The sequence below is a fragment of the Rhinoderma darwinii genome, chromosome 1 (assembly GCF_050947455.1).
Source record: "Rhinoderma darwinii isolate aRhiDar2 chromosome 1, aRhiDar2.hap1, whole genome shotgun sequence".
In the NCBI taxonomy this organism is placed as follows: Eukaryota; Metazoa; Chordata; class Amphibia; order Anura; family Rhinodermatidae; genus Rhinoderma; species Rhinoderma darwinii.
The window spans coordinates 420,064,786-420,092,183 of record NC_134687.1 but is presented as its reverse complement, the minus strand read 5'-3'; the positions used below and the strand labels follow the sequence as shown (position 1 = coordinate 420,092,183).

Sequence of the window (27,398 nt, the reverse complement as noted above, 5' to 3'; positions counted from 1 at the left end):
TTTCTTGTTTGCACTGAGCATATCAATTTAGAGCATGCGCAGTGCAAACTTTCAGGAAAACAAAATAATTCACGGACGGTGTTTTTTTCTGCCAGACACTACAGGCGGCAGTAAAAAAAACACACCAGTTTTTTGCGGATTGTCCGTGAATTAACGGACGGTTGGCAACCCTGATTGTCACAAAAACTACAAATTGCCCGTGGTGTGTAAACAGCCTAAGGCTTTATTCAGACGAACGAGTGTAAGGGTATGTTCACACGGCCAAAATTTTTCCAGGCCGAAAAATCGGAAGCAGAACGCCTCCACACATCTGCCAATTGATTTCAAATGGGAAAGACGGCTTTCTGTTCCGACGGGCCGTTTTTTTGAAAAACGGCCGTGTAAAAAAAACGGCTGCGAAAAAGAAGTGCAGGTCACTTCTTGCTATGTTTTTTGGTGCCGGTTTTCATAGACTCTATTGAAAACAGCTCTAAAAACGGCTGTAAGAAACACTGCGAAAAACGCTGCGAAAAACGCGAGTGGCTTAAAAAACGTCTGAAAAGCAGAAGCTGTTTTCCCTTGAAAACAGCTCTGTATTTTCAGACGTGTTTGGTTAAGCGTGTGAACATACCCTGAACTCGAACATGAAAAACGGCCGAGTCGCACCCGTGCGGGACCCGTTTTCACAGATTCCTCATAGTCTTGAGTCTATTGAGGGATCCGTGAAAACGGACAAAAATAGGACATGTCCTATTTTTTCACCGGTCCTTCATTCACACGGTCCAATAAAACAACGGCCGTGTGAACAGCCCCATTGAAATACACGCAGCCGTGTGACGGGTGTTAAAACGGCCGTCACGCGGACGATATTTATCTTCGTCTGAATAAGCCCTAACTGTTATCACATTAGTATGCTTGCAGGACAGTTGTTTATCTGCCCCCTATCAGCATGCATCCTTCTCCTGTGTACTCTTTACCTGAGAAGAGAGAACAAATATAATATTGCTTCCCGAATGTTTCTCTGAGTGTATTCCGCCACAGCTTTAGATGGAGATACAATTAGGAGTGCTCTCTTTTCTTTGTCTTGTGCACCTACACAGAAATACAAAAATAATTAGACTCTCTAAGAGCGTGGGCCTCATGTACTGTATAGAAACGAGTGCAGTCAATAGTAGTTGTGCACAGCAATCAACCAGCCCTTATTCTGACCCTTTCAAACAAACAGAGTAAAACATATGACTAGATTTTGCTGTAATTTTTTCATTCTTCTAATTGATGACATATGTATCAGTATAATATATACCAGGACTGTTCTTATTACTATATTATTAGAGAGTTTATAGGAAGTGTTATAATATTTGTGCTCTTGTCTTTCGTAGCAGTAAAAAATGACAAGCTCACAAACTATAAATACTATGAAGAGGTTGGCCCACCACCCTAGGATATGCCACAAATGTCCAATTGATGGGGGTATTAACACTCACACACACAGACGCACGCACACACACAGACGCACGCACACACACACACCATTTTGCTGCTTTTCTATGCGTTTTCATGGCGTTTTTTATCAGGTTTTTTTTTATGGAGTATGGAGTATGCTAATACATTATAAGTAAAAAATAAAGTTAGAAATAAAGTTATCCCTTAATGGAATAAAAAAAAAAAGTAACAAACAAATAAATAAATGTAAAATGGCGCAAAAAAGTCATTATTTTGCATAAAATATATTTTATTGCCCCCACATTACATAAAAACAAAAAACCTACACATATTAGATATCTACACGACCGTAATAACCTGACAAATTAATTGAACAGGTTATTTAGCGTGAAACGTGAATGGGATAAAAAAAAGAAACAAGAAAAACAATGCTGAGAATCGCTTTTTCCTATATTCACGGTGTAAAAAATTATTTTTTTTACCCCAAACTGCGTGGAAAAAAATTACTATTTCTCCCGCATAAAACAAGGCCTCATACAGCCACGTCAATGAAAAAATAAAAAAGTTATGGCTGCTGAAATGCAGAAAGGCAAAAACAGAATGTAGCTGGTCATTAAGGTCTTTTCAGGCCCGGTCATTAACCCCTATGCGCTCAGCGACGTACTATTCCGTCGCGCTAACCAATACGTTCGCGCTCAGTGACGGAATAGTACGTCGCGGGAGTAACGGCTATTTCGGCCGTCCTCCCGACACATACAGGAGCAGTGACACCTGCTGTCTCGTACAGCAGCTGCCGCAGCTCCTACAGCGGGGACCGATCGCTGTGTCCCCGCTGATTAACCCCTGAAAAGCCGTGTTCAATAGTGATCACGGCTTTTTAGGGGTTAAGCTGCCATCGTCGGCCTGCTACGCGATAGCGGCCGGTGATGGTGATTATGGCAACCGGACACCAAACAATGGCGTCCGGCTATGCCATAGACGGAAGCCTAGTGGGTCCTGACAAAGTCAGGACCCACTATGCTTGCTGTCAGTGAGTAGCTGACAGTTCTAATACACTGCACTACGCATGTAGTGCAGTGTATTAGAATAGCGATCAGGGCCTCCTGCCCTCAAGTCCCCTAGTGGGACAGAGTAATAAAGTTAAAAAAAAGATGTGTAAAAATAAGAAAATAAACGATTTAAAAGTAATAAAAGTAAAAATCCCCCTTTTTCCCTTATCAGTCATTTATTGTTAATAAAAATATATAAACAAACAAATAAACTATACATAATTGGTATCGCCGCGTCCGTAACGGCCTGAACTACAAAATTATTTCGTTATTTATCCCGCACGGTGAACGCCGTAAAATAATAATAAACCGAACCACAATCACAATTCTTTGGTCACTTCACCTCCCAAAAAATGGAATAAAAAGAGATCAAAAAGTCGCATGTACCGAAAAATGGTCCTGATCGAAACTACAGTTCGTTACGCAAAAAATAAGTCCTCGCACAGCTTTATTGATGGAAAAATAAAAACGTTCTGGCTCTTAGAATAAGGTAACACTAAAAGTGAGTGATTTATTACAAAAGTATTTTATTGTGCAAACGCCATAAGACATAAAAAAAAACTATAAACATCTGGTATCGCCGTAATCGTTTCGCCCCGCAGAATAAAGTGAATGTCATTTATAGCGCACGGTGAACGCTGTAAAAAAAAATAAAAAAAAATCAATAGTAGAATTGCTGTTTTTTAGTCACCACGCCACCTAAAAATAGAATAAAAACTGATCAAAACGTTGCATGCACCCCAAGAAAACTGCAATGAATTCCTCAAGGGGTTTAGTTTCCAAAATGGGGTCACTTTTGGGGAGTTCCCAATGTTTTGGCACAAGACCTCTTCAAACCGGACATGGTGCCTAATAAAAAAGAGGCCTCAAAATCCACTAGGTGCTCCTTTGCTTCGGAGGCCGGTGCTTCAGTCCATTACCGCACTAGGGCCACATGTGGGATATTTCTCTGCAGAATCTGGGCAATACGTATTAAGTTGCGTTTCTCTGATAAAACCTTTTGTGTTGTAAAAAAAATGGTATAAAGAGGATTTTCTGACAAAAAAAAAATATGTAAATTTCACCTCTACTTTGCTCTAAATTTCTGTGAAACACCTAAAGGGTTCATAAACTTTCTACATGCTGTTGTGAATACTTTGAGGTGTCTAGTTTCTAAAATGGGGTGTTTGATAGGGGTTTCTAATATATGGGCCCCTCAAAGCAACTTCAGAACTGAACTGGAACCTAAAAAAATAAATAAATGAGGCAGTACTTCATTTCTTACATTATACTGATAATGAGCCGTGCCCACCCCGAGCTGACCCCCAGTTTTGACTGTTTGTATAAACGGAGACCCCTATTAGACCGTTTCAGTGCCCGGTTTTCACAAGCATTCACCCCCGAGAAGTGTATTTCTATTGATGAGTCCCTGGTACATTTTAAAGGGATGGTTCAATTCCGCCAGTACCTGCCGGCTAAGAAGGGAAGGTATGGCGTGAAGATGTATAAGCTGTGCGAGAGTGCATCAGGGTATACCTACAGGTTTAGGATATATAAAGGGAAGGTCACCAGTATTCAGCCCCCAGAATGCCCCCCCCCCTTACTGGGAGTTAATGCAAAAATTGTGTGGGATTTGGTGCACCCACTGCTGGACCAGGGTTACCACCTCTACCTGGATAACTTTTATTCCAGCGTCCCACTCTTCAACTGCCTCGCTTCCAGTCCTGCGGCATGCGGCACTGCTAGAGGAAACCTGAGAGGCCTCCCTAAGTCTCTGCTTGGGCAAACACTCAGAAGGGGTGAGAGCCGGGCACATTTTAGCAGCAACATATTGTGTGTCAAGTACAAGGACAAGAGAGATGCCACACCAGTGCCCATGTACCTGTACGAGTTACCAGTACAGAGACTCCCAAACCAGACTGCATCCTGGGCTACAATAGGTACATGGGAGGGATGGACTTGTCAGATCAAGTCCTGAAGCCCTACAGCGCCATGCGGTGTGGTATAAGAAGCTGGCCGGGCACATCATACAGATGGCATTGTACATTGTCCAATTACCTTTGGTCCCTTGAAAAAGAGGCAGCTACATATTAAAGAACTTATTTACAGCCGTGAACTCCCCGAAAAACAGCTGAAAAACTGGTAGCTGAACGCCTCCAAACATCTGCCCATTGATTTAAATAGGCGCTTCGTTCCGACAGCGCGTTTAAAAAAACGGCACGTAAAAAAAACGCCCCGTAAAAAGAAGTGCATGTCACTTCTTGAGCCGTCTTTGGAGCCGTTTTTTATTGTCTCAATAGAAAAACAGCTCCAAAAACGCCTAGAAAAACAGAGGCTGTTTGCTCTGAATACAGCTCAGTAATTTTCAGCCGTTTTTACTTGTGCGTGTGAACATAGCCTAATTCTTAAACCCTTCCTCAAATTAGGATGTGAATACCCTCAAAGTAAAGCTTAGAGTCTGCACTTTAAACCCATATTGATTATATAACTGTATATTCAATATGTTTTGGTAAACGGCTAAAATGCCAAAACTTGTGTCATTGTCCAAATAATTCTGGAACTGTCAAATATGAAAATGTCGCTGTAGATTAGTTGTGAAAAATGCCCTCACGTCTGATCATGCCCTAAATACGTATTCTTGTATGATTGCTATATATAACTAATAATTATCTGTTCAGAAGAGTGCGGATTTGAAGATGATCACTCAACTAAAATTAATGCGCATTCATTCAATATATGGGCTAAATATATCAGGACAGATTCCAAACCAAATGAATTATTCAGGTTATGCTAATTTTGTATTAACATTGTGCACAGGAAAAGAATTGACAGGTCGTTTGACTTTATTCTGCTTATGACCCCAACAGTCGGCAATTTAAACTATTATTCGTCATGAATCTGTCCCTTACAGAGAACCTTTCACCTCCCCATACATGTGCAGCGGAGTGCAGCATGTAATAGGGAGGGCTGCACAAACCCTGGGGCAGTTTGCATTTTTTTGCTACCCTCCTCTGTTATTTAGATATCGGTGCCGTTATATTTGGCACCCGATATTTAAATAACCCCCTGAACGTTTAATGGGGTGTGTAATGGCAAGGGGGCGTGTTACTATGGCTGTGACACTGTCCAATCAACTACGGACAGTGCCACAGCAAGAGCTGGAGAGAGGAGAGCGTGTGTGTGCGCACGCTCTCACTCACTCTTCAGCTCTCAGCAGACAAGGACAAGACCGTGTGATCTCTCGTGAGTTCTCCATTGACAGTTCAGGGGTTATTTAAATATCCGGTGCTAAATATAACGGCACCGACATCTAAATAATGGAGGAGGGTAGAATTTTTTTTTTAAAGTGCCCCAGGGTTTGTGCAACTTTGCCCATTACATGCTGCACTCAGCTGCACATGTATGGGGAGGTGAAAGGGTCTCTTTAAAGCGTACCTAACTTTTCAGATTACTTTTCAAAATAAACTGTCATATGTGTGTACATGAGGAATAACACTATTTCTGGTCATTATATGACTTGTATTCTGCAATTTTCACCAGTTTTCCCTCACCAGGCTCTATCTCTAATTCTCAGTTTTCTGTAAGTTAGTGAGCGGAGCCTAAGGGTATGTGCACACGCTAGCTTCCTTTTACGTCTCAAAAGACAGACTGTTTTCAGGAGAAAACAGCTGCGTCGTTTCAGATGTAATTGCTCCTCCTCGTATTATGCAAGGCGTCTTTGACGGCCGATCATTTGAGCTGTTCTTCATTGACTTCAATGAAGAACGGCTCAAATTACGTTTCAAAGAAGTGTCCTGCACGTAAAATAATACGCCTCGTTTACGTCCGAAAATAGGTCGTGTGAACCCAGCCTAACGGTTCCTATGTCTTCTATACACTGCACACATAGAAGAGGAGACTCTTGCTCCCCTATCTCTATATATCACATATACACTTAAAGGGGTTTTCCCACGAGGGACATTTATGACATATCCACAGGATATGTCATAAATGTCAGATAGATGCGGGTCCCACCTCTGGGACACGCACCCATCTCTAGAACGGGGCCCCTAAACCCCGTTCTACCTCTGTGTGTGTCGGCTGAATTCCGTCCATGAAGGTGAAAACAGCGTAGCTCGATGAGCCTCGCTGTTTTCGTAAGCCCTATAGAACTGAATGGTTGTTACGGAAACAGCATAGCTCGCATGCTACGCTGCTTCAGAAAACTGCTATTCACTACTATGGGAGTTACAGAAACAACATAGCTCAGCGGTGGGACCCAGCATCTAGCTGACATTTATGACATTTTATGACATCCCATTCTGAATCGATAGGCATTAATATGGCATTGGTCCTCCTTTGCAGCTAAAACCACTTCCACACTTCCTGAAGGTTTTCTACAACATTTAGGGCACGTTCAGACGTGGCGGAATTGCAGTGGAATTCCGCTGCGGACAGTCCGCAGTAGAAATCCACAGCAGACAGTATGTCCATTGGTTTCCACACCTTTTCAGGTTATCTTCGTGCAGACGTTGCAGAAAACTCCGCTGCGGACCATAGGCTGCGGTGCATAATTTTCTGTCCGCAGCACACACTGTCTGTTGCGGACTTGATGCGTACTTGTTGCAGAATTTTTTCATTGACTTGAATGGAGTTTCAAAATTACGCAATGAAATCCGCAGATGTGTGTTGCGTTGCGGATTGCTTTCAGGAACAGGATATTTCATCATTCTGGCTGGACCTATATTTGTCGTGGTCTATACCCAGACTGGGATGGAATGTTTGAAAGAGAGCAGGGTGTGATCTGCACCTGAATCCGCAACGACAAATCCGCAGCATTTTACTTAACATTTTAGCCAAATCTGCAACGGATTCTGCAACGCGGATTATGTGCGGCATTGATGCGGACAGTGTCTGCAGAATTCCGCCACGTCTGAGCATGCCCTAAGGAGCGTGTCTGTGGGAATTTTTGACCATTCATCCAGAAGAACATTTGTGAGTTCAGACACTGGTGTTGGATGAGAGGACCTGGCTCACAATCTCTATTCTAGTTCATCCCAAAGGTGTTTGATGGGGTTGAGGTCAGGTCTAGGCACAGGCCAGTCAAGTTCTACCACACCAATATCAACCAATCATGCCTTTATGGACCTTGCTTTATGTACAGGGGCCCAGTCATGCTGGAACAGAAAAGGGCCTTCCTCTTTTATGTATTCTCTTTTCAATGTTTCAAAGATATTATTTTAGAAAAGAAATAGAGCATTAAAAACTCTTCTCACCGGGCAAGCAGTAGACTCCAGATTCCAGTATGTCCCAATTAACATCTCGATGGAGGTGGCTGAAATCTAAAATAGGAGATGATTGCAGCAAAGGCTTCTGAGTAAGAGATGAATCGAGTTCTGTTTTTGGGGAGACAGGTGGTTCTTCTGGTTCAGTGACACATGGAGAAACTTCTTCCACTAACAGAAGAAAAAAAAGTCACAAATACTGTAACATAATAACTACAAAAAGTAAATGTCCTGTTAGTCTTAGGCTCTGTTCACATCTGCATCTGATGCTCCGTCAGGGGCCTCAGTCGCAGTTCTGGTAAAAAATGCCAGAAGAAATAGAGCAGCATGCTGATCTATTCCATCCAGTTTGGACACCCTCACGGAAACCTGACGAAACCCATTAACCCCTTAAGGACCTGGCCTATTTTGGCCTTACTGACCAAGCATTTTTTTTCACCCCGCCTTCCAAGAGTCATAACTTTTTTATTTTTATGTCGACATAGCCATATGAGGGCTTGTTTTTTGTGGGACGAGTTGTATTTTTGGGTGTATATATTATATTGATTAACTTGAATTAATTTTTTTTGGGGGAAGGAATTGGAATAAAAAACGCTATTCCGGCATTGTTTTGCGCGTTTTAAATTGACGCCGTTCACTGTGCGGTGTAACTAAAATGTTACCTTTATTTTATGTGTCAGTACAATTACGGCGATACCAAATATGTATAGTTTTTTTTAATGTTTTACTACTTTTGTACAATTAAAATACTATGAAACAAAAAATATTTGTTTTTGCATCGCCGCTTTCCAAGAGTCGTAACTTTTTTATTTGTCCGTCAATGTAGCCGTATGTGGGCTTGTTTTTTTGCAGGACGAGATGTGGTTTTCATTGGCAGTATTGTGGGGTACAAGGGACTCATTGATTAACTTTTATTATATTTTTTTGTTGAGGGAAATGGGAAACAAAATAAAAAACATTTTCATGGTTGTTTTTTTGGTTTTCACGTACATGCATGGCAGAATGCGCGAATGGTTGTCTTTCCATGCCGTGCATGTACAAGATTATGCGCCAAGGTGTTAAAGTCAATGGGTTCCGTTGGGTGCCATTAGCGTCCGTGATGCAATGGCACCGTCACTCCCGTTTTTTTTTTTGTTCCTATGACGAAACAGAAGAACGATAAAAACGCAGATGTGAACGAAGCCTAATTCATGAAAATACACATAAAATACATAACAACCTCTGATTACAAAATCAGACCTATGGTTGTAACCTGCGATTACACAACTAAATGACTGAAAATCTTCTTTCATTAACAAGTTCTTTTGGCCTTGCTCCCATTTTACGCTTTCTCTTTGTTTTGACTGGTGGGCTGGAAACTGCCCGAGGAAAAACAGTGTGCCATTTAGGACAGTACCATATCTGGTAAACTGTAATTTTGTCTAAGTGAAACGGCATGTTTATCAAGTACTCTATTCTCAGAGTATGTGTAATGTATGTATTTATAGTGCACCTGCATGTAAGCTACAACGGAGGCTCTGCATTAACAACTATATATTATTATACAGTATATGTTTCCCAGCTAGTTGGGTGGATATGCATTGTAAATAAAGATAAAGGTATTATAGAGCCTTTGTATGTACAGCGGAAATAGAAAAGATATGGAAGCGCTATGTCGGTGTATAGTAATAACGATAACTAGTGCATGTCAACAATAAGGATAGATTTGTGTAGCCAAAAATGCACCAGCGCTCAGTATGAAATCAATTTATGTTTATTTATGCAAATGCAATGTTTCAGATCACAACATGAACATGCGAAACGATGCTGTCTAAGGGTGAGTTCACACAGAGTTTTTTTAAGAGTTTTTTTACGCGGAAACCGCGTTGGAAAATGCGCCAAAAACGGCCGAAAATGCCTCTCATTGATTTCAATGGGAGGCGGAGGCGTTTTTTTCCCGTGAGAGGAAAAATTGTCTTGCGGGAAAAAGAAGGGACATGCCCTATCTTTGCGCAATTACACCTCTGACCTCCCATTGACATCAATGGGAGGCAGAGAAAGCGTATTTCGCGGCGTTTCATGCCCGCGGCGCTCAATGGCCGCGGGCGAAAACGCAGCGAAAAACGGCGCGCAGGCAGAGGAGAATCTGCTTCAAACTTCCAAACGGAATTTTGAGGCAGATTTTCCGCCTGCAAAAAACTCAGTGTGAACCCAGCCTTACATGTCTCGCTGTAACTCCACTTTCACTCCAAATGACATTTAAAATTCTATCAACAAACCAGCATGGGTTGCAATTGTGGTCAAAAGCTGACAAGAAACTGTCAACATTGTATATTGAAAAAAAAATACTATATACAGATGTAGCTATCTTTAACTTGACTTATAGGGCCAGTTAACACAGTTTTTTGGTGCTGATTTTGAAGCGGAAACAGCACCAAAAAAAATGTCTGAAACCGCCTCCCATTAATCATGCCGCTTGCGGGGAAAAAGTGGCACGATCTCTCTTGCCGTGGCTCCGTTTCTGAGCTCCCATTGAATTCAATGGGAGGCAGAGAAAGCGTTTTTCCCAATTTTTTGCCTGCGGCTATTGAGACACCCTCATTCTATTCTCACCCTATTGAGGCACCAAACATTCCTTCAGGAATTTTGGCTGAATAGAAATGGCTGAATAGAATTTTAACAACTTGAACTAAGACGACAACACTTGGACTTTTACCATTTCTAATAAAAAACCTTGTATTTCAGCTTGACCTAAGGGGGGATTCACACGAGCGTGTATTCGGTCCGTGCGGGCCGCGTGGTTTTCACGTGGCACGCATGGACCAATACAAGTCTATGGGGCAGTACAGACAGTCCGTGCTTTTTGCGCAGCGTTTGTCTGCTGCGAAAAAGCGCGACAGGTTCAATAACTCTGCGTATTTCGCGCATCACGCACCCATTGAAGTCAATGGGTGCGTGAAAATCACGCGCACCACACGGAAGCACTTCCGTGGGACGAGCGTGATTCGCGCAACAGCAGTGAAAAGGATGAATGAAAACCGAAAAGCACCACGTGCTTTTCTGTTTCCGAACATCCAAACGGAGTGTCTTTGCGATGAGCGAAGCCGGACAAGCGTACCGAACTTCACCGGGTTCGGCCAAACTCGTTTTGGCCGATCCCGGCAAAAAAATTATCGGTACGCGACGTCAGGAGATAGTCACTGTCCATGGTGCTGAAAGAGTTAAACTGTTTCAGCACCATGGACAGTGACTTGCGATCCCAAAATACATTAACCTGTAAAAAAAAACGAAGTTCTAACTTACCGATTACTCCTGTCTCCTTCCTGCAGTCCGACCACCCGGGATGACACTTCAGTTCAAGTGACAGCTCCAGCCAATCACAGGCCAAGCACAGGCTGCAGCCAATCACAGGCTGCAGCGGTCACTTGGACTGCCGCGTCATCCAGGGAGGTGGGGCCCGATGTCAAGAGAGGCGCGTCACCAAGGACGCGTCACCAAGGACGCGTCACCAAGGCAACGGCCGGGAAGTTCTCGGTAAGTAGGAACTTTATCTTTTTTTTTTACAGGTTTTTCGCTGTTGTGTTCGGCATTCACTGTCGAGGGTGCTGAAAGATTTAGCTCTTTCAGCACCTTGGACAGTGACGGGCGTTGACAAGCCTCATCTCTATGATGCCGGCTGCGCGAAAATCACGCAGCCGCGCATCAGACACGCATGACACACGCAGCTGTCAAATGGTTTTTGCGCTCGCAAAACGCTGCGTTGTTTGCGCGCGCAAAAACGCAACGTTCGTGTGAATCTGCCCTAAATCAAAGTTAGCATTTTTATGGTGGATTTTTGAATTACTATACTCAATAAAACTAGTGCAGAAAACCAACGGTGCTTCATGTTCTCACATTTTTTAACCTTTATCTGTAAATTGTTTGTTAGAGGCAATACCACCACTGTCCTTATTTACACCATTTATTATTCAAGAACTAACTGGTATTGGAAGTTGCATGTTTCACATTGTTATCCATAGTGCCGATACAACAGTGATATGCATTTGTTTCATTTATGGCATTTAGTATCTAAGCCAATATACTGTACCTAACTCAGCAGACAATCTTCGTTCATTTGTCTCCTGACCGATTCGGTTGACGTCCACTTCATCTTTGGAGTTGGTATGAGGTTTATTTTCTTCTTCCTTGCCACTAGATTTGGTCTGCACAACTTTATGAACTCCTTTCCTTGCCTCTGTTCTCATAGCTCCCCTACCCCTCTTGTTCCTCTTTTTTCTTCGCCCTCTTCCCGACTTATGAGTCAAGTCAGTGATCTGATCCCAAGAGGGATGCTTTTCTTTTTCTGGGTATTCTTTTGCCTCAATAGATGGCACCTGAATGTCCATGACAGCATCATCCTTATTTCCTTCAACAACTGATGTTTCTTGACCATCTGCCCATGTTCTGCCTGTTTTAGTCCCTGAAGAGCCCCTCGATGGGCAGATTTCACTATGTGTATCCGTTGACTCATTACTTTCTTCTAGTTTTGACTTGTCCAGTTGGCAGTCATTTTGAATTCCATCTAAATGTGTTATGTTATCGTCTTCTTTAGATGGTTCTAAGCTATGTCCAAAGGACATGTTCTCACAGTCTCTAGTATCAGAAGTGGAGAGCACCTTCTCTGTTTCTTTAGCGATATCAACATTTAAAGAGCATCCTTTAATGGAATTTGATAAATTGTCAACTTCCTGAGAACTACTTTTGTTTACATTTTTCTCGACTTCGCAAGATATATCCCTCTGTACCACTTCACAGTCCTTGGCATTTCTTACCTGAATTTCAGAAGCTCCCCATAATTGTCTCTCTGAAAATATATCTCTCTCGTGTCTCTGAAGAAGATCCAAACCTTTTCTCCATTCAGCCAACACATCACTTTCAGCAGAATAGTTTGATATATCGACATCCCAGTAACCGTGAACTTCTGTAACAGATTTAGTTTCTTCACCAGCATCTCCTGTGCAAGATCTATCTTCCAATACCTCTTCAGACCTCCCCTTTAAAGTGCTCAAAGAGCCTACCTTTCCAGGCTTCCTTTGGTGGAGCCATGCTTGTGGGGCTTTCTTTTTACCTTTCCTGCTTGGAGCAGTCTTTGCTCTTGATAGCCATGTATCCCTACAACTTTCATCTCTACTGACTAACCCAGTATGGGGGGGACTTAGTTCTACATATTCCCCTTCTATAGAGTCTGCGGTAGAGCCGGAGGGAGAATCCAGCAAGGGTGGTGAAATAGCACCAACTCTCCAGCTCTGAATTTCTTCTTGATTATTTGACAGTGGCAAATGAATATTGACTTTGGGATCAAGCACCTCTCCAATGGTGATTCCCCCATCACCAGGACTTCGGAACTCTAGTGGTGGCATTAGAGGACCTGGAGGACATCTCCTCCCAACAATAAAGCCATCCTTGTGAATAAATCGAGGATAGATTACTTCTGACCATGGTAGTCGAAGGACTTTTTCCTCTACAGCTGCCAAACAGTTCTCAAGGCGGACAGAGCTACGGTCTTTATTAATGCTGTTAAGCCATTCAGCAGAAAAAAGAAATGAATGGGAGGCTTCAGGTACCACAATCTCCTGTACACTGCTGCCATCCTGAGAAAGGCACTTCAGCACAAGTCTGGGAAAACATTCCAAATATGGTACCACTTGCAAGTAAAAATCTCCAGGCTTTAAAAAGTGCCATGGAAGAGATGAGAGTTGAATGAGAATCTTCTCACCAAGACAGAGTGGCCAGCCTTCATGAAAAAAGAGAAATCCACAGTATTGAGACTAGAAAAAAAGGATAGAACATATTAGTAATTATAGAAAGATTGCCAGTAAGTGAACAGAGCAAGATATAAGTAAACATGCACATAACCTTTCAGAATAAGCGTCAAGAAATTCTATTATCTTTGTGACTTGTATGCAAACTATAACTTGCCGCAATCTTTTTCTACAATTCTGACAACTAAGGTTCCTCACTAACATGTATTATGGGGGGACGACGACCATTGTCTAGCTGCACACAAAAAAAGAGTGAATAGCTGTTGTATTAATCAGACACAGTTAAATCAATATATATATATATATATATATATATATATATACTGTGTGTCTATATATATATATATATATATATATATATACTTATTTATTTGAAAATCAGTTTATATACAATAACAAAAGGTGCAACATTGTACATCACACACTTACGCATGCCTGGTGCTGTACATTCTGCAGGATTCTTTTGGCTGGTATTAGAAATTCCAAAGTATATCTCAAAGGGTCTTCACGATACGTCCTCTCTAGCAAGGAAAACACTTGGGTCAGGAGTGTGGGTGCTGTCACCTCAAAAGGAGGGTAGAGGGATGATAGTGTACTCTGTAGGCAATCCTCCACAGACTGAGGGGTCTGAAAAATATAATCAAACATTGAAGTACCACTTATGTTGTTGTCCACATTCATGTACTATGCACGCTCCTATGTTATTGTGTTTGGAAGAACGAATAGCACAAAATAAATAGAATAAATAACTTATACAATGTTTAGGCTCTGTTCACAGTGGCATTATAGATTAAAGGCTATGTACACCTTTAAAAATGTGTTTTCTTTTTTTAGAACCTGTGTGATTGGTGCAACTTTGTAATTACATTTTATAAAAAATAATTTAAACTTTTTGAGATACAGCTGCTTTGTATCCTGTATACAGAGCAGTTGTATCATGCGCTGAAACCTTTATCGGTCAGGTCTGCGGGACTGATTGGTTCAACGGGTCCTGCGTGGATCCACCTGTCATCGTTCACATCTAAGTTATGAACTTAGATGTGATTGATAACAGTTCGATTCTACGTGTCAGACACGCAGGACTCGCTGTCACTGAACCCGTCAGTGCCGCTGACCTGACGGATTCAGGTCTCAGCGCAAAATACAGCTGCATTTGTAATAAAATGTAATTACAAAGTTGCACCAATCACGCTAATACGCATTTTTATTAAAAAAAATAATAAATGTTTATAGCCTTCAATCTATAATGTACATAGCCTTTAATCTATAATGCCAGGGTGCCGATGGTAGTCATAATAAAGGCCACCTAGGTCTAACATATTTTTGCTCCTATTAAGCCAAGCCAGAGCCGAGGCTTACTAGGAGCCAGTAAATAGAACAATACACTGCAGTACAAAGGTATTGCATAGCGTCAGACAAAAAGAAAAGTCAAACAATCTCACAAAACCCACCACAGTACAGTACAATTGTATTAATATACAAAAAAGAAATAAAAAAGCCCTGGAAAACAAAGGGCTCTTGACTCAAGGGTTATAAAAGTATCAAAATGTATTCAAAAAAATATATAAAATATGTTTATCAAAAAACAGCATCAAGGGTGATCCTGCATCACAATAAGGACATAACATACCCGGCTGGGTGGAGTAAGGACCTGGTCACATCAGCTTTAGGTTCCGTTGATGAGTTACACTAGACCTTTCCGTCGGAGGAACCCATCGACACAAAAGGCAAACCGAAGCGTCAGCATTACGATTGATTTCAATGGTAATGCTTCCGTTGCAAATGGTTTCCGTTCCGTAAGGTTCTTTTTTTGGCAGACTATTGTTTCCATCAAAAAAACAGAGACCTTACGGAACGCAAACAAACGGAAACCATTTGCAACATAAGCATTACCATTGAAATCAATAATAATGCAAAAGGAAAGAATTGGTTTTCGTTTGCCTTTCCGTTGATGGGTTCCTCCGACAGAAAGGTCTAGTGGAACCCATCAACGGTACCTAACGCTGATGTGAACAGACCCTTAGGCCTTGTTCAGACGTGGCGGAATTTTTCCGCTGCAAATGTTGGTGCAGATTTGGGGCAATTACGCAACGAATCTGCAGCAACATTTGCATACTTGACAGGCAATTCAGACGTTGCAGATAACACAGCGGACTTGCCACAGATTTCAGTTTTTGCGTTGCAAAGGCTGAAATACGCAGTGAAATTCCGCAATGGAAAGTGCATGCTGCGGAGGGAAAATTCTGCACCGCAGCCTGATTTCCGCACAGTTATTTTCTGCAACGTCTGAACTAACTTTCCTAAAAATGTATAGAAAGAAATGTAAAAAACGGCTGCTGCAGAATTCCACTGCGGACTGTCCGCAGCGGAATTCAACAGCAATTCTGCCACGTCGGAATGTGCCCTTATAGCAATGTTATAGCCAAAAGATAATGGTGCATATAGGCCCAATCTAGAAATTTGCAGTCAACTTGTCTGCAAGAGAGGGATAAATTATATATGCACCTAAGACTATAAGGGCATGTTCAGACGTGGCGGAATTGCTATGGAATTCCGCTGCGGACAGTCCGCACTGGAAATCCACAGCGGTCTGTCCATTGGTTTCCACACCTTTTTAGTTATCTTCATGCAGACGTTGCGGACAACTCCGCTGCGGACCATAGGCTGCGGTGCAGAATTTTCTGTCCGCAGCACACACTGGCTGTTGCGGATATGATGCGTACTTGTGGCAGAATTTCTCCATTGACTTCAATGGAGTTGCAAAATTACGCAATGAAATCCGCAGATGTTATGTGTGTTGCGTTGCGGATTGCTTTCGCGAACAGGATATTTCATCATTCTGGCTGGACCTATGTGTTTCAAGGTCTATAGCCAGACTGAGATGGAATGTTTTAAAAGAGAGCAGGATGTACTCTTCACCTGAATCCGCAACGACTAATCCGCAGCAATTTACTTCACATTTTAGGACATATACTCCAGGACAGTCCATATAAATCAGAGCTGACCATATAATTTAAAAAGTCAAGCAATTCAGGTTTTGAAAAATGGCCGCGTAAAAAACGGCCGCGAAAAAGAAGTGCATGTCACCTCTTGAGCCGTTTTTGGAGCTGTAAAAAACTGTGAGTTGCTAAAAAAAAAACGGCTGAAATTCAGGAGCGGTTTTCCATTGAAAACAGCTCCGTATTTTCAGATGTTGTTTAGTAAGCGTGTGCACATACCCTTAAAATATCACACTGCTTAACCCACCGGATGAATGTAGTAAGAAACAAATTCACAAGGTCAGAATTGCTGTTTTTGTCACCTCTTTCTCCCAAAAGAATGACTTTGGAAACGTGAAGGCAATCTTGGCTTCAGGTTGGGGCCTGAAGGGTGTGGTGGAGACCATCAACATTCTTTTTCTCCCTCAAGCGTGACTTTGAGGTTGTCTTGCAGCCCCCATCACTATTAGGCTGGGTTCACACGACCACATTAACGTCCGTAATGGACGGACGTATTTCGGCCGGAAGTCCCGGACCGAACTCAGTGCAGGGAGCCGGGCTCCTAGCATCATAGTTATGTACGACGCTAGGAGTCCCTGCCTCTCCGTGGAACTACTGTCCCGTACAGAAAACATGATTACAGTACGGGACAGTTGTCCTGCAGAGAGGCAGGGACTCCTAGCATCGTACATAAGTACGTTACGGACGTTAATGTGGTCGTGTGAACCCAGTCTTATTGCAATGTGCCATATACCCCTATAATTCAACCACTAACAATCTTCGGTGCAGTACCATTGGGTTTTTTTTAACTACGCTATTTTGCTGTAGAAGTGACTATCATTTTCGTCCAAGGTACAGTATGTTGAAAACGTTTTCTCTTCAGATGATCATTGTTGACGTTCACCATCTATATAGAATTCTGCCAATAATGTCATGTGTTCCTATCATCGCAATCTAAAAGTGTGCAAAACGGCTCTGATTCTGCTGGAAAATTCTGAATGTATGAGTTTGACATACCAGTGAAATGTATTAAATGTCTTGCAACAATGCTGCTGCTGTTTCCTAACAAAAAGATTCTTTAACTAAAGCCAACAAATAATTGTACTTGTCCCAAGATTTTACACTTTTTTCATGGTCCCTTTACTTGTTTAATGTATTTTAATAGGCCTCATTTTCCACTTTTTAAAGCATATTAATTGTAAATCTAGTATTTTAAGCTTCACTTGCTGTGAATTGCTACATGAAAAGAAACATTTATGTTTGAAAATTGAACATTCTTTCAGCATTTCTTAATGTCGCCATGAGCGCAAATTTTACATGCTCAATAAACGACTACTTTTTATAGCGCTATGTTACTGATGTGTTACTCCCAGCTATGAGATACCTTTCAGCCGTTTATACACAGGTGTATTTTGGTCAGTATTTTGTATCAGTATTTGTAAGCCAAAACCAGGAGTGGAACCTACACAGAGAAAACATATAATGGAAACATTTGTACCTCCTCCTTGTTTTGGTCTCACTCCTCCAGGCCAGGATCCCACACACAGTTTTGATGCAGTTTTTGGCTCAAGTTTTTTATCCAAAGCCAGAAGTGGATCCAAAAGGAAGGAAAATCTAAGGAACGACTGATGCCTCTCGTTTCTTTTGTGTTGACTTCTGTTTTTGAGTAAAAACTGTGTTTGTGATCCTGGCCTTGAAGGGGTTGATTTATTATTTTTCTTTTCTGAAATTAATAAACTTTGTAATATACATTCGGGTCCATGCGATGGGGACTAAAAGTATATTACAAAGTTTATTTCAGAAAAAAAAAAAAAGTTTTTATTTTCGTCGGACAACTTTAGAAAGGGGTTTTCCATGAAATCACTTTTTACAATATGTCAAGCATGATATAAAAGTGTGGGACGCTGGAATCTCACCGTTCCAGACAAGGGTTCACGTTTTTGGTTGAAAGGCGGCTGCACATGCGCGGTCATGCTTCAAGTAAATAAAAAAGATGCCATATAATATCCACTCTGGAACTAGCCTGAAAATCTGCACCAAACTTTGTGTCAAAATTTAGATGTGCTAAATGTTTGTTTGGGTGCAAATTCTACCCCTTACATTGCATGGATTTGAAAATCCACAAAATGCCTACAATTTGCTGCAGAGTTATTTCCGCTGCACGCGAATGAAGTTTTGTAAAACCCTATTCACTTAAATGGTACTGTGCTTTGTTTGGTATATTTCAGTACCGATTCTGCACCTGAAAATCCTCAAGAAATGCGCTGTGTGTGAACTACAAAACTGGCATTCCACAGGGCGTTTTTACCGCATTTTTGTTGGGATTTTCAAGTGTTTCGTAATTGCTGTGAAAAACGCATGGTAAAAAACTGAATGCGTTTTACAGCGAATCACCACAATTTTACGAGTGTTAAATTCATTGGCCGAAAAAATTATAGTGGAAATCTACGCCAGTTAGACACAACATTTCACTCTTTGAGGCGTAGAAAGGTAGTTGTCTGTGGCGGGGCCCGTACCTCCCTCCCCCCCTTCCCTATTGGACATAAAATAAAAGAAATATGTACCCACCTCACCACTCAGCTTCTTCCCACCAGGTCCCCGCAGGCTCACTTAGCAGGCCACAGCTCATGCCGGCGTCAGTACCATGTATGAGCCGTGGCATGCTGAAGAAGTCCGAGGGGACCCGTAGAGGAGCGGTGATGTAAATATATTTTTTTTTATTTTATGTCCGATGGGGACGGACGGATGGTGCACGGCCGCAGTCGTTACATCAGAATTGTGGGGCACAGCCAGCCAAAACATGCAACACATTTATTAATTATATTAGCCTTTTGTTATGTACTCGATTGTAAGCCCAAGAGTGTACTCGGATACCAGTCCCTGGTTAGTGTAGGTCAGAACTTGGGTGATGGCTCAAGATCAGAAACGCAGAGCAGCACAGAGGAATGGGAACAGACTTCAATGATACTATGCAAACTTGTCCGATATGGAGCTGCGCTCCAGGGCAGAGGTTTGGCAGCATGCAAAAAAGTTGCATGACAGAGACCGTTATTGAGTTTGCGCAGGCTACCCGGGGGCAGAGCCTAAGGAATCCCCTGTTCTTCACGCTTATCCCCCGCATGGAGCTATGAACTTTGCCAGTAGGATTCCCAGTTTGTGATTCACATGATAGTCCTCAATAGAAAGCTGGGCTGCAGATGACAGGAATAATAAGTATCGCAGTCAAAACGGTCAGTAACAGGCGTGCAAAATCAGTTCCAAAAATCAGTATCAGGAGGCAAGTCCGTACACAGATATTCGAAACAAATATAGTCAAGACAAAGTCAGGTCAAACACAGGGAAAAATAGGAAAAATGCCAGGGAGCTAATGCACAAGGGCTAAAAAAAACTTAAGAATTCCAGGAGTAGTTTACTTTTGAGGTTTCCATCATACGACATCACACACTATGCCCGGGCCTCGATGCTGCAGCGGAACAGGGAGCTGTGGCATTTCCCTAACAATGGGGCGCCACAGCTCTGGGCGAGTCGACAAGCCCCTGCCGGGCAGATGGAGAATTGCGGTGGGTCAGGTGTGATAGTAATTCCGACACTGTAATGGAACGGCCAGACGTGGCGGAATTGCTGTGGAATTCTCCAGCAGCCGTTTTTTACATTTGTTTCAATACATTTTTAGGCAAGTTAGTTCAGACGTTTCGGAAAACTCCGCTGTGGACCATAGGCTGCCGTGCGGAATTTTCCCTCCGCAGCATGCACTGTCCGTTGCGGAGAAGAAGTGGAATTTCACTGCGGATTTCAGCCTTTGCAATGCAAAAAACTGAAATCTGTGACAAGTCCTCTGTGATATCTGCAACGTCTGAAATCCCTGTCAAATATGGAAATGTTGGTGTAGATTCGTTGCGTAATTGCCCCAAATCTGCACCAACATTTGCAGCGGAAAAACTCTGCCACGTCTGGCCGTGCCCTAAGTCTTCTAAAAAGCAGAGTTGTGTAACAATGAGGTCTTGTGATTGAGTTTACCTTGTGGAGACTTGTTTGTGAGGCCATGGTTACTGGATTTTGTATATAGGCAAAGATGTATAAGGATCATACTCAGCCTGCTGTTACATTGGTGTCTCAATCGCTCCCTGCCGACCCAGCTGTTTCCTGTTTTAGCTCCGCCAAAAAAATATCTTGCTTTTTGTCCAAGTTTTAGAAAACTACTGAACGGAACTGAAGTGAACTTAAAAAACAAAAATGTTGCAAGCCAAAATAGACAAGAGACAGACGCGGATCTCTCACCAATCTTTGTTTTCAGCACTGTAGTATAAGTCCCCAACAGACATTACATAAGATTATAGATCAGTCAATGAGCGATACTAGAAGAAACACAAATGTCATATTTATGTCATTGTATTCTCTGTTGTACCATGTTTTCATTAAGGCCGGATTTACACGAGCGTGTGTGCGTTTTGCGCGCGCAAAAGGTACTTAGCAGCTTTGTGTGGCAGCAGCGTATGATGCGTGGCTGCATGATTTTCGCGCAGCCGCCATCATTATGACACTGTTTGTATGTTTGGAAACAGAAAAGCACGTGGTGCTTTTCTGTTTTCATTCATACTTTTTACTGCTCTTGCGCGAATCACGCGCGTCCCACGGTAGTGCTTCCCTGTGCTGCGCGTGATTTTCACTCACCCATTGACTTCAATGGGTGCATGATGCGCGAGAAACGCACAAATATAGAACAGGTCGTGAGTTTTTTGCAACGGACTCGCGCTGCGCAAAAATCACTGACTGTCTGCACTGCCCCATAGACAAATATAGGTCCGTGCGAGGCGCGTGAAAACCACGCGCGTTGCACGGACGTATATCACATTCATCTAAATAAGCCCTAAGGCCCCATGCACGACCGTAGTGGTGTGCATGGACGTGATTTGCAGCTCGGACGGCCGCGGAGTGTTACCCGCGGGCCGCCCGAAAATTGCGGGCCATGCACAGCCGGCCTTAATAAGACATGTCCTATCTTTTTGCGGTCCAGGCTCCTGGGCAATGCACGGACCGTGGAAACCAGTCGTGTGCATGGGCCCACTGAAATGAATGGGTTCGCAATTCACCCGCAAATTTGCGGGTGAATCGGCACCGCAAAAATACGTTCGTGTGCATGGGGCCTTAGGCCCCTTTCACACAGCAGTATTTGGTCAGTATTTTGCATTAGTATTTGTTAGGCTCTGTTCACATCTGCGAACAGAAAGACGAAAATAAGTGCTGGATCTGTCACATGACCAACACCAACGACGCCCTATGCGAAATATTGATTTTAAGGGCACATTCAGCCATGGTGGATTTGCTGCGGAATTTCGCTGCAGACAGGACGCAGTGGCAATCCGCAGCAGGCTTTTTTTTCTTTGGTTTCTACACCGTGTTAAAAATTATTATGCACATTGGATTTAAGTGTCATAAACATTTAATTATTAGTTTTTCAATTAAACTCATGGATGGTATTGTGTCTGAGGGCTTATTCAGACGAACGTTATATACGTCCGCGCAACGCGCGTGATTTTCACGCGTCTCGCACGGACCTATATTAGTCTATGGGGCCGTGCAGACAGTCCGTGATTTTTACGCTGCGTGAGTCCGCTGCGTAAAACTCACGACATGTCAGTTCTTTGTACGTATTTTGCACATCACGCACCCATTGAAGTCAATGGGTGCGTGAAAATCACGTGCACCACACGGAAGCACTTCCGTGGGATGACCGTTATTCGCGCAACAGTTGTCAAACTATGAATGTAAACAGAAAAGCACCACGTGCTTTTCTGTTTACAAACATCCAAACGGAGAGTCATAATGATGGCAGCCAAGCATCATACGGGGCTGTTAAGTACCTTTTGCGCGCGCAAAACGCACACGCTCGTGTGAATCCGGCCTTAGGGCTCTTTGGATCATTGTAATCAATCTCAGACACCTGTGATAATTAGTTTGCCAGGTGTGCCCAATCAAAGGAAAACAACTTAAGAAGGACGTTCCACATTATTAAGCAGGCCACAGGTTTCAAGCAATATGGGAAAGAAAAAGGATCTCTCTGCTGCCGAAAAGCGTGAAATAATGCAATACCTTGGACAAGGTATGAAAACATTGGATATTTCAAGAAAACTTAAACGTGATCATCGTACTGTGAAAAGATTTGTGGCTGATTCAGAGCACAGACAGGTTCGTTCAGATTAAGGCATAATGAGGAAGGTTTCTGCCAGACAAATTAATAGAATTAGGAGAGCAGCTGCTAAAATGACATTGCAAAGCAGCAAACAGGTGTTTGAAGCCATAGGGTGCCTCTGGAGTTCCGCGAACCTCAAGGTGTAGAATCCTCCAGAGGTTTGCAAGTGTGCATAAAGCTATTATTCGGCCACCCCTAAACAATGCTCACAAGCAGAAACGGTTGCAGTGGGCTCAGAAATACATGAAGACTCATTTTCAAACCGTGTTGTTTACTGATGAGTGCCGTGCAACCCTGGATGGATGGAGTAGTGGATGGTTGGTGAATGGCCACCATGTCCCAACAAGGCTGCGATGTCAGCAAGGAGGTGGCGGAGTCATGTTTTGGGCTGTAATCATGGGGAGAGAGCTGGTAGGCTCCTTTAGGGTCCCTGACGGTGTGAACATGACCTCTGCAAAGTACGTAGAGTTTATGACTGACCACTTTCTTCCATGGTACAAAAAGAAGAACCGTGCCTTCCGTAGCAAAATTATCTTCATGCATGACAATGCACCATCTCATGCTGCAAAGAATACCTCTGTATCATTGGCTGCTATGGGCATAAAAGGAGAGAAACTCATGGTGTGGCCCCCATGTTCCCCTGACCTCAACCATATTGAGAACCTTTGGAGCATCCTCAAACAAAATATCTATGAGGGTGGGAGGCAGTTCACATCAAAACAGAAGCCCTGGGAGGCTATTCTGACATCCTGCAAAGATATTCAAGCAGAAACTGTCCAAACACTCACAAATTCAATGGATGCAAGAATTGTGAAGGTGATATCAGAGAAGGGGTCCTATGTTAACATGTAACTTGGCCTGCTAAGTTTTTTTTGATTGAAATATCTTTTGATTTCTGTAAATATGACCTCCTGATGCTGCAAATTCAACAAATGACCATTATACTTCTATTTACAACCTTTAGGCTGGGTTCACACGACCTATTTTCAGGCGTAAACGAGGCGTATTATGCCTCGATTTACGCCTGAAAATACGGCTACAATACGTCGGCAAACATCTGCCCATTCATTTGAATGGGTTTGCCGACGTACTGTGCCGACGACCAGTAATTTACGCGTCGTCGTTTGACAGCTGTGAAACGACGACGCGTAAAATGACTGCCTCATCAAAGAAGTGCAAGACACTTTGACACGTAATTTGAGCCGTTCTTCATTGAATTCAATGAACAACAGCTCAAATGTTCGGCCGTCAAAGACGCCTCGCAAAATGCGAGGAGGAGCTTTTACGTCTGTCTTTTCAGACGTAAAAGCCTGCTGCCGTGTGCACATACCCTTAAAATGTTTTGATCTCTGTTGTGCATAATAATGTGAAACAGGGCATTTTGAGTTTTTTACTTCTAAAAAAAAATCTGTTATCATTAGGAGATTTGTTCAATAAAATTCGCATTATACTCCAACGGTTGATGGCTTGAAGATTATACTGACTGTCATTTGCATCGACTATTTAGGAAAATCAGTGAAAAATAACATTTGCATAATAATTTGGAACGCGGTGTATAGCTTTTTAGATAGCTTAGTGCAGACATTACAGAAAACAACTGTGCAGAATGTACAATCCACAACATACACAGACTGTTTCGGAGAAGCAGCGTTTTCACTGCAGATTTCAGCCTTTGCAATGCAATAGTTGAAATCTGTGGCAAGTCCGCTGCGAAATCCGCCACGCCTGGACGAACCCTCAAATATGCAAATTTGCAGACTCGTTGCATGATTATTGCGAACATGCCCTAGTAGGTTCCGACATGGTTTCCGGAATTTAACTCGACAAAATAGCGCTGCCTGCTGTCTTATTTTGTCCGGGATTTTTGGCAGAATCTGAGACAGAGCTCCCAATGAAAATGGAAACACAGCCTAAGGCTATGTTCACATCTGCGTTAGGGTTCCGTTCCGACTGAGTATTCCGTCGAAACGGAGCCCTGACTGACACAAATGGAAACCATAGGTTTCCGCTTCCATCACCGTTGATTTCAATGGTGACGGATCCAATGCCAATGGTTTCCGTTTGTGTCAGTTGCGCAAGGGTTCTGTCATTTTGACGGAATGAATACCGTAGTCGACTACGCTATTCAATCCGTCAAAACAACTGAACCCTTGCGCAACTGACACAAACGGAAACCATTGGCACCGGATCCGTCACCATAGAAATCAACGGTGATGGAAGCGGAAACCTATGGTTTCCGTTTGTGTCAGTCAGGGCTCCGTTCTGATGGAAAACTCAGACGGAACGGAGCCCTGACGCAGATGTGAACGAAACCTAAGCCAAAACCAGAAGTGAAACATAAACAGAGAGGAAGTATCATTGAAAGATTTGTACCTCTTAGGCCTTATTCACACGAACGTGTGCGTTTTGCGCACGCAAAAAACGCAGCGTTTTGCACGTGTTGCAGCTCCGTGTGTCATCAGTGAATGGTGCGTGGCTGCGTGATTTTCACGCATATGCCATCCTTATGACACGTGGTTTTGATGTTTAGAAAAATAAATTAAGGAAGTGCTTTTATTTTTTCCTTCATTTCTTTATCTACTGTTGTTCGAATCACACGCCTATGGTCCGCAGCGGAGTTTTCTGCAACGTCTGAACTAACTTGCCTAAAACTGTATTGAAACAAATGTAAAAAACGGCCGCTAGAGAATTCCACTGAGGACTGTCCGCAGCGGAATTCCACAGCAATTCCGCCACGTGTGAACATGCCCTTACGGAACCCATGGACGGAAGGGTGACGCTGATGTGAACGAGGCCTTATTTGTTTTGTACCCACTCCTGATTTTGGCTTATAAATACTGATGTAAAATACTAACTAAATACTAACTAAAGGGGCACTAGCCATTTTTTTTTAGAACGTAGACTCTCTTTTAAAACCAGCAAGAACAATACACATCACCTATTGCAGTTAGGTGTGTACCAGTTATTTCCACAGAGCTGAGGGAAAGACCTGTCAGCAGAACAGATGCCACTAAATGCCACGGGAGATAAGCAACTACCAGAAAGGTAGCCACTTCTTCTCTCCATTAGAATAAACACGCACGCTCGGCATGTCAATGGTGAGGCCGAACAATGGTCACCATGCGTATACTGCTCGACCTACGGGGTACAGGCTGTAACCCACCATAGCCGTGCATGTTAGTAATGGGATGGTCCCACAGATACAGGAATGATTATAACATATTATGGAATTGCATGTTAAGCAACTTCCTAATATAATCTTGGGTGTTGCGGTCACACAATGCAGTTTCGGTGCAGATTTTACATGTTTTGTGATGGTTAAATGCTAGTTCGTCTCCTATAGGAGGAAGAATCACAAAGGAAAGCTTTATAACCAATCCTCTCTTTTGGATTGTGGTTAGAAAAAAATAAATGACTTTCACCAACTGCAGGAAAAACCACCCTGTGTGAACACTGCAGCTCCATTCACAAACTATGGTGTGGGAAAGTTGTGTGTCCGTATCCTGCGTTTTCTATACATGTCTGTGTGTGTCCTTGCTCAGCCATAACACCAGCTGCAAATCATTAAATGTGTGAGATCATTTCTTCCTGCGGTAGACGGGATGAGAGGAGACAGAGAAGTCATGTGGGAGGATGGAGGATGAAAGCAGAGCCGCGTAGTCCAGAGGTAATAGAACGCTGCCTGCAGGGAAATCGAGAGATGCCAACAACGATAAGGCCAACAGTTATCTGTGAGAAGTGAGACAGATGGAGCAGACCTCAGTATCACAGTGTACTGGACTAAAGTAATCCAACTATCGTCACCTCAGGCAGCCCACAAAGACGCAAAGTCAGTATTCCCTATAGGAAGTACATGCAGCGGAGCCCCAGATTTGTGGAAATTGAAAACACATTTCATGTAGCGAGACAGAAACAAAGAAATAGGAAGGAGAGGAGCGGAGGAAAGAGACAGACACATGACTGTGAAGTGAGACAGTGGCGGGCAGGGCAGTGCCACCCTCACCATGTCTTGCTGCGGATGTGCAGTCACATATCTATGCGGGAGCCTCTGTGCCGGTGTCCTGCAGCGCTCTCTCTTGGTGACAGTCTCAGGAAGCGGTCTCGCTGGAGTCTCCTCGTAGCATCTCCTCCTGCCTTCCTCTCTCTGCTCACACTGGGGGACCTGTTAGGGGGTGAGCCTGAGCACAGCGCCCCCCTCTTCTTGCCTCGCCGCCCCTCTAGCTCTGATTTGTTCTCCCTGCTTTTATAATACCTTTCACATTGCTGTCTCTAGGCTTTCCACGTACAGATGCCAGCGTCTTCCCACACATTATAACTGAGCTGTCTCTCTTCTCACACATTATAGCTGAGCTGTCTCTTCCCACACATTATAGCTGAGGTGTCTCTTCTCATATTATAGCTATGCTGTCTCTTCCCACACATTATAACTGAGCTGTCTCTCTTCTCACACATTATAGCTATGCTGTCTCTTTCTCTTCACACATTATAACTGAGCTGTCTCTTCTCACACATTATAACTGAGCTGTCTCTTTCTCTTCACACATTATAACTGAGCTGTCTCTTCTCATATTATAGCTATGCTGTCTCTTCCCACACATTATAACTGAGCTGTCTCTTCTCACACATTATAGCTATGCTGTCTCTTTCTCTTCACACATTATAACTGAGCTGTCTCTTCTCACACATTATAACTGAGCTGTCTCTTTCTCTTCACACATTATAACTGAGCTGTCTCT

General features: G+C 42.9%; 1 protein-coding gene across 2 annotated transcripts in view; it reads right to left on the bottom strand.

The window, feature by feature from the left end:
* The window catches only part of ARHGEF40 (Rho guanine nucleotide exchange factor 40), a 91,794-nt gene extending 64,871 nt beyond the window's left edge, over window positions 1-26,923 (bottom strand). The window contains exons 1-5 of one of the 2 annotated variants that reach the window (XM_075829283.1): window positions 26,666-26,923; window positions 13,924-14,121; window positions 11,781-13,500; window positions 7,706-7,885; window positions 957-1,071 (exon numbers count right to left, since the gene is read on the bottom strand). In XM_075829283.1, the coding sequence (XP_075685398.1) occupies window positions 957-1,071; window positions 7,706-7,885; window positions 11,781-13,500; window positions 13,924-14,121; window positions 26,666-26,668 (2,216 nt within the window). In that variant the 5' untranslated portion in view covers window positions 26,669-26,923. Of the gene's footprint in view, window positions 1-956; window positions 1,072-7,705; window positions 7,886-11,780; window positions 13,501-13,923; window positions 14,122-26,665 lie in introns of those variants that run through there. The other variant, XM_075829293.1, reaches the window with a different exon arrangement.
* Window positions 26,924-27,398: the final 475 nt, after the last annotated feature.